This window comes from Talpa europaea (genome assembly GCF_964194135.1).
Source record: "Talpa europaea genome assembly, chromosome: 3".
NCBI lineage: Eukaryota > Metazoa > Chordata > Mammalia > Eulipotyphla > Talpidae > Talpa > Talpa europaea.
The window spans coordinates 11,894,473-11,903,015 of NC_140069.1; the positions used below are offsets into that span (position 1 = coordinate 11,894,473).

General features: G+C 48.7%; 1 protein-coding gene across 1 annotated transcript; it reads left to right on the forward strand.

Annotated features, from left to right (window-relative positions):
* Positions 1-442: 442 nt before the first annotated feature.
* Positions 443-7,408, forward strand: KLHL38 (kelch like family member 38; the record flags this gene model as incomplete). Its single annotated transcript, XM_084230430.1, has 3 exons — positions 443-1,796; positions 6,219-6,324; positions 7,119-7,408. Exons 1-3 carry the CDS (start codon positions 444-446, stop codon positions 7,406-7,408), a joined length of 1,749 nt encoding a protein of 582 aa, XP_084086556.1. The 5' UTR covers position 443.
* Between the last annotated feature and the right edge of the window lie 1,135 nt (positions 7,409-8,543).

The window sequence follows — 8,543 nt, forward strand, 5'->3', positions numbered from 1 at the left end:
CCCAGAATGACATCTTTGGGGAGTGACTAACACCCAGAAAGATGCTTAGATGAGTTTCCTAAATAACGCATAAGCCAAGAATCTGGAGAAAAATTTCACAGACTGGGGTTAATTAATGCATAGACTGTATTCTTGATTCAGGCTACGGTGCCAGCCCCTGATAATCAATGAATTTCCAGCAACCTTGGCTTTTGTTTGTTTGTTTCTCAGTGTATGTGAAGATGCTATTTGTGTGTTACCTTTGAGAATAATCAAAGCCAAAAGTGACGTGTCAGCTTTGGTATCTGGGACCTAGGTGGCCACCCTTCCCTACCTTCACTAAGCCATATTCTTGGTGACACCCATCAGCACCTTGGTGAGTGGATAGTGAGACTCTTCGGTCTTAGGGCCGCCATAGCTAAGCCCGGGGCCTCCCTCTGGCTAGTCCTCCCCCTTTTCATAGGATGGATGAGGACGCACCAGATGGGCTACTCTTCAAAGACCATGACTTCTCCTCTGACTTGCTGAAGCAGCTCAATGGTTTAAGACTAAATGGGGTCCTGACAGATGTGAGCATCTGTGTGGGAGCTTGGGAGATCCCCTGCCACCGAAATGTGCTGGCCTCCAGCAGCCCCTACTTCAGGGCCATGTTCTGCAGCAACTTCCGGGAGAGCAGTGAGGCCAAAGTGCAGTTGAAAGGCATCGACCCTGAGAGCCTGGACCAGGTGGTCCTATATGTGTACACTGGGGAGGCGCACATCACAGCCCAGAACGTTCTGCCCCTGATGGAGGCAGCCTCCATGCTCCAGTATCCCAAGCTGTTTGAGGCCTGCTCCTCATACCTCCAGGGACAACTGGCCCCCAGCAACTGCCTGGGCATGATCCGACTCTCTGAAATCTTAAGTTGTGAGACCCTCAAGAAAAAAGCCAGGCACATGGCCCTGACATATTTTCCAGAGGTGGCCGCGTCGGCTGACCTGAAGGAACTCTGCGCCTTGGAGTTGAGAGACTACCTCGGTGATGATGGGCTGTGTGGGGAGGAGGAGAAGGTGTTTGAGGCCCTCATGGTGTGGATCAAGCATGACCTCCAGGCCCGGAGACGACACGTGCAGGAACTGTTCAAGCAGGTTCGTCTTCAGTACATCCACCCGGCCTTCTTCCACCACTTCATTGCCAACGATGCCCTCCTCCAGTCCTCGCCCTCATGCCAGACCATCCTGGAGACAGCCAAGAGGCAGATGTTTTCCTTGTATGGCTCCACCAGTGCCCCAGACCTCCAGCCTCCATTGCACGCCCCCCCAAGGAATTCTTACCAAGATTTCCTCATCCTCTTGGGGGGCAGGAAGGACAACCAGCAGACCACCAGGGATGTTCTGATCTACAGTGGACAGACTGGGCGATGGCAGAGTCTCACCAAACTCCCCATGCGGCTGTACAAGGCCACAGCTGTGGCCCTGCACCGCAGCGTCTATGTGCTGGGGGGCATGGTTGTGGGCACGGGGAAGAGCATGCCAAGTCGCAATGTCTACATCTTCTCCCTGAAACTCAATCAGTGGAGTCCGGTGCAGCCCATGCTGGTGGCCCGCTACTCCCACAGAAGCATTGCCCATAAGAACTACATCTTCTCCATCGGGGGCATTGGAGAAGGGCAGGAGGTCATGGACTCCATGGAGAGGTACGACAGTGTCTGCAACGTCTGGGAGAGTATGGCCAGCATGCCAGTGGGCGTGCTCCACCCTGCAGTGGCTGTGAAAGACCAAAGACTCTACCTCTTTGGGGGAGAGGACATCATGCAGAACCCTGTACGCCTTATTCAGGTAAACAGCTGGTCTTCCCCATCATGTAACTCTATGCACACGCACACACATATGCAGGTATATGCCCACAGGTGCACATTTGCATATGTACATGTACATGCACATATGCACACAGACACATTATGCACATGTGTGTACACAGGTAAACACACATATACAGGTGAGCCCATGTGCCTACATACAGACACATCCTTGTAATGCATGTACACATACTTAGACATACACACATATACAGATGCAAATATGCCTACACAGATATACACAATATATAATATATGCACATGATAGCACATTTGTGTGCATATGCATGTGAAATATATACACGCATACATGCATACACATGTATGCATTTGTGCACATAGGTGCACATGTGTGTATATAAACATTCAAACACATACCTGTAAGCATGCACTGCATTACACATGCACACATACAAACATGAATTGTGCCTATACACAAAAACCCATGCATGTATGCATCTACACTCCCATACACATTCCCACACACATGTGTTTATGTGTGTGCACATGTACACATGGGCACATATGTGTAAACACATACATGCATGGATACATACATATAATATACATACATATTTTTAGTTTGCAGGAGAAAAAGGAGAGAAGGAAGAAAAAAACAAAGGAGAGAGGGAGGGATCTTTTTAGCTAGACATTTTATCCATTTATGAGTACTTTTTTGAGTAAGTCTAATACATACAAAGGTACATGAGATACAATCCTGTCCACAAAGACTTTCTCTTTATTTAAGGAAAAAAAATAGTAGATCTAAAAGTTTAAGCCAATACACATGGAATGTCAGACAGTGACATACTGTAGGAATTTGGCAGATGCTTCTATCTACTTCACTAAGGCCTTAAAAGAGGATTGTCCAACATTGGTCCACAGTCTCACCAAAACCCCTGGAATCCACCTTCAAAGCTATTGAATCAAATCTCTTTGTATGGGGTCCTGACATCACAATTCACAAAGTCACCCAGTAATTCTAAGGCACAGCCAAGCTGGGGAACCCCTGCCTTAAAAGATAAATATATGCCAATTTTGCTAAGAAGCGCTCTGATAAATGTAATTAATAAAGACCAAAATTTCAGACTGTTAAGTGTTTTCCAACCTTACTCGAGTTCTAATCTCTACAGTTTACCTAATGACACAAAAACTTGACAACAAGCCTATCTTTAAAATAACCTAGGAAACCCCTGAGGTGTTCTTTGTTCAGCAATTGGCTTATAAGCTCCCTCAAGGAGCTTACAAAACCATTGCATTGCAATTCAGATAATGAAGAGAAGGGTGTTTGGATAGCATGGGGTGCTCAAAAACCTGCCTAGGGAACTTTGGAAGGAACTAGGTGAAGTTGATTGGAACTGACTTGAGCAGAGAGGCAGGAGAAGAGCAGGCTGGTGAGGACGGAGACCAAAAGAGGAGGGAGAGTCATTGGGTGGGCTGAAGGGTCTGACATGGTCAGAGAAGGACAGAGATGGATGAGAAGCTTCTCTGAGTCTGCAGGTCTGCCACCTGAAGCAGGAGCCAGAGTCATCAGTGAGGAAGGAGTTATGTTCCTGGTTAAGGTACCAGTAGCACAAAGGCCCTGCAAGCAGAAAGGGGCCCAGGCCGCAGCCTGGAGGAAATGAAAGCATGAAAGCGCATGTATTTGCAACACAGAGCAAGCAGGGAGCAGGGGCGGAGGTGGGGAAGGAACATGCCAAGGAAATGCCAAGGAAGCTCAGGCATAGGGGAAGGCTAGTCCCCACGTAATCACCATCAGTCCCTTTTCAAGCTACCCCGAGCAACCCCCTCCACCTGCACTGCTGCCCCTGAGCCCCTGCTATAGAAATTCTGGAACATGCATGTGAGATGGGTGTTTTTAGAGATGAGGCTGATCTGGCAGTGCTTTGGGGGCTTTATAAAGGAATTAGCCTAAAAGTAACAGGATGTCATTAAAAGTTTTTGATCAGGATGGCTGAAGTATTCAAATGAACATTTTTAGGAGTTCCATCCAGGCACCTTGTAGAGAAGGGACAGGAGAAGGCCTTTATGAAGGAAGATGGAGGCTGAGGGTGGGTGGTAGTGGGGGCTAAGTTGGTGCCAGTGGACGTGGGGAGAGGGATGAACTCTGATGTAATTCTTTTCTTATGTTTTTCTACTTGCCGTCACTTCTCCAGCCCATATTTTCAGCTCTTCCCTGGCCTTCCAGACAGATTCTGAGTCTGTTCCAAATCCCACTCATTCACCTGGGTCCATAAAGGCCTGTTCGGCTCCCCTCCAAGCTCTGGCCATACAGTACAGATGTGAGGTAGCACTTCCATGGGAAGCTGGAGCCCCTCCCTCTTTTTAAACTAATTTTCAAAATCAAGTCAACAGACGTGCAGATGATTTCACAGTGCAAAATGGTTAGTGTCATCTTAAGAATAAATAAAAAGCTCAAGACAGCTTTTCAGCTACGCTATCAAGAAATGCACAGTACAATCCAACAAGACCCTGACAAAACCAAAAAATACATAAATAGTAACATGTGAGTGAGTCTTTTCCACTGCAGTGGTGAGAAGGAGAAAATACTCGCTTGGAAGCTTTTCTTGCCCACCTAGCATAAGCTTCAAAATGCAGATTTTACTCCCTCAGATACAGTTTATGAGGAACACTTGGGGTCACTGGAGGGGGTAGTTTGGATTTTCAGACCTAGGCTCAGATTTTCTTCATCTTCCTGCGTGCGTTGTTCAAGAACTGTATTGCAGTGGGATTACGGTACAAAGTGTGTATGTCACAGTCTGAGTGTTTCTGGAAGGCATTGAGCAAAGGTTTACTATCACAGAGAAACACTTCCTCCACTGGTCAGGGACCATCCCTCGTTATCTTTGCTTCAGCCTCTCTGTGGGGGTGTCAGGGATGTTGAGGAATGATGAATCTGTTTGTGAATCCAAAGCCAAAGCTGATAGAAAACAGAAGGCAGGAGGCAGTTACTCACTCAGGGGAAATGCAGCCAGTGTTTGCTTTTCCTCCAAAGATCCCACTTTCCCCACTGGGTACTTTCAGGTGGAGCCAGGAAGCTTGAAGGCCATATGAGTGTCCCCATCTCCAGAACTTGGCCGCCTCTGTGCTTCAGTGTTAGAGGACTAAGACCTCAAGAGGCCTCCGGTCTCAAAGCCTCCACAAGAAAAACTAGAGTCAGGCCTCCCGTGGTGGCGCAGAAGTTGAGCGCTGAGCTGTGAAGCTGCCCGCAGCCTCTGCAGCGCAGGTTCAATCCCTGGCCCCCTGGAGAGGGTCCCACATGGTGTGACAGACCTCTCCTGTCTTGCCCGCTGCTCCCCTCAGCAGTGTATTTCGTCAATCTGCCTGTTCTGTTCCCCGCTCTGGCTCTGGTGAATTCTCTCACCCTCCCACGCTTCTGACTGTACCCAGTGCTTGTATAAATAAATAATCTTTAAAAAGAAAGGAAAAAAAGAAAAACCAGGGTCCCAGCAGAACCTGATCATGATGGTTAAGAGCAGGACTCTGTGCTTCAGCTCAGCTCTTCCACTCACTCTAGCTGTGTGACTTTGGGCTTGTCCCTTAACTTCTCTGAACCTCAGTCATATAATCTGAAAAATGGGAGGAAGTAATAGTACCCATTTTATGGATGGCTCTAAAGAGCAAATCTGGCTAAATGATAAAAATTAAGTTGCTGGTAATGCTGGCAAGTATAATTACATGGAATTTCCAGCAAAGAATGCTACACCTCTTTCTCTCTAACGAATGCTCTTGTTCCTGCTCGTCTTGTGGGAGGTCCATCCTATAGCTCTTGTGCTAACTTTTTTTCCCAGCAATAAACTAACCTACATTTGCGATGCCAGGCTTCAGCTGAGGAGGCGACCATGTCTGGGCATTACAACTTGCTTCTCTGTTCTGAGTCTGGCAAAGGGCTCTACTCACCTTACTTCTTCCACATTTTTTCTTTTTCTCAAGCTTCCTTTTTTCTAGGATTTAAGGACTTTCAGGCTTCACTATTCCAATGCCATCCTCACTTAGCCCCCCAAATTTGTTTTTGGCTCTAGGACTCTTTTAGATGCACTGAAACATTCAGACTTTTAAACATGACCCACAAATAGAAATGATGGAAAAAATCATAGGTCTTATGTGGCTCCATTTCTCATGACAAGAAAAATAGGTCCCAAATCAGGAAGCCCACTCCAATGCATAACTTCTTGGTCCTTCTATGGAAACAGTTAGTGATCTCGTGGGGTCACAGAAAGATTGATTTCTAGTAAAAGTCTTCTGTCTAGCATTTAATTTTGTTTATTGATAGTAATATATCAACATTTTTAAAACTGGTAAAAAAAATCATTGCTATTTTACCCTCTCAATTACTATTTCTAGCTTTTGAAAAAAATACATCACTTTAAAAGGTGGTGCCATGATTATATTTCTCTGCCAGGTTTATCACATTTCCAGAAACATGTGGTTCAAAATGGAGACGAGAATGATCAAGAACGTGTGTGCCCCCGCAGTGGTGCTGGGGGAGCGGATTGTCATCGTGGGAGGTGAGTTGGAACAGGGATCGCTGGGCTGGACACAAACTTGGCATCTCCCATGGAAAAAGGGTCACTCACAGTCAGATGTTGTTCTACAAGACGGTCTTTTTAAAAAGCACACCCATCCATGCACAGGAGTGTGGATGACTTGACAATTTCTGTTCTCATCCAGAAGTTTCTCCTTGTCTATCTGTTCGTCGAGAATGAAATAACGCCTAGCTCACAGAACTGTGGTAATGAAATGTGCTCCTTATCTAAAGCGCTTAGCCCCATCCCAAGCACATGGCAAATACCCAAAAGCTTTCTGCTGTTATTCATAATATTAGCGAGTAGTGGATCATTTCTCTGTCAGGGCAGTAAAGTGTCATGTTTAAGGGGGCTGGTTTTGAGGTCAGGTAGATGTGGGTTCAAACTCTGACCATGCCACTAGCTGGCTGCATACCCCGGGCAAGTCATTACTCTCTCAGGGCCTCAACTGGGTCATCTGTAAAATGGAGATCCTAAAAGTACCCACCAGGTCTGGCTGTTGCCAGGAGCCATGTTCCCAGTCCCTCCCACCCTGGATTTGTCACAGATGAAAAAGCCGGTGGATCTGAGAAAGCCCCCGGGAGCAGTAGGCTTCTCCCAATGCAAGAACAGACAGGGTGTGACCTTGACCTGGGGTTCAGGATGCAGCGCCCAGAATCAGTCCACAGTTGATGTCCCCACCCTAACTCTGCCACCGGCTGGGCCTGGGGCACCCAACTGCTGACCTCCTGGCCCATGTGAGCGCCTGACCTTGCCGGCATGCCCTTGGTTTCCAGGCTACACCCGGCGGATTCTTGCTTATGACCCTCAGTCCAACAAGTTTGTCAAGTGCGCAGACATGAAAGACCGCAGGATGCACCACGGGGCCGCGGTCATGGGCAACAAGCTGTATGTGACGGGCGGCCGGCGGCTGACGACCAACTGCACCATCGAGGACTCGGCGGCCTTTGACTGCTACGACCCCCAGACGGACACCTGGACCTCCCAGGGGCAGCTGCCCCACCGGCTCTTTGACCACGCCTGCCTCAGTCTCCAGTGCATACCCCACGCGCGCGCCTGCCCCTGAGCCACTGCCTCCTCAAGATGCCTCAGAGGACAAGATGCTGCAGAGGACAGAACCCCAGCTCCCAAGAGCTGAGCAGAGAAGGATGCAGGGAGCCTCGCAGGACTGAGAGTCCCTGAGCGGGAGGCCAGGGGACCGAGAAACAGACCTATTATTGGCAGAACAGTGTGTGCGTGGATGTGCGTGCGTGTGTGTGTGTGTGTGTGTGTCCCGTCTCTCCCGCCCTCCCCCTCCCTGTGTATGTCTCCTGAGTCTTCTGTCTTTCTCTGTTTTCCCCTCTCCCCCACCTCTCCTCCGGCTCTCTCTTCCCAGTCTCCCCGGCGCCCCGCTCCTCTCACTACTGCATCCCTCCCTGCTCCCTCCTCCCCATCCCTCCTCCCTATCCCTCCTCTCCCTCCTCCATCCCCTCACCTCTCCCCTCCCCTCCACTCTCTCTCCCTGCTCCACCCCCCCTTCTCTACCTCGTCTCTATTAGGTTCATTCTACCAAAGAGCTACTTTTTCCGCACCGCACCGTGTGAGGTCAGTGACACTCCATAAACCCAGACTCACCTTCCCCAGCTTTGCCCTGCAGGAGAGAGCTCTACCATCTTCCTGTGAACCCAAAATAACCGTGCTCATTGGCCCTTGAGAAAGCCATGCCTGCCTCCCGGGTCAATCACTGTTTCCGGGGATTGTGCTACTGGATAGTCCTGCATCATGTCCCTCCAGGCAGAGGGGGGTTAACTATGGTTATTGACAGCCCCCCACCCAAATGCACATTATGGGATAGAAGCATCATCCAAAGGAAAAAGTCCTGGGCTGACAAAACCACACCTTCCCAGAACACCAGGGGAATCTGGAATGAGGGACAATAAGGGTCCCCAGAAGCTCAGGGTCAAGGGAGCAAGGTGAGGAACTGGCCGTGACTGCGCTCCCTGCATCTGTGCATGGAGAGCCCTGGAATCCCAGAAATGTACGAGCATTTCAGTATCTCGTGTGTGCACATTTGTCTGCATTGCCAGAATAAAGCTTGTTTCTGGTGCCAAGTGTTGTTTTTCTCCAGCCTCTGGGGAGCTATAAACCTGCAGAATTAAACAGGATTTCATTTTGGTAAGTGCTATGAGAATTGCTCTTCTGAGGAAAGCCAGCAAATTCCT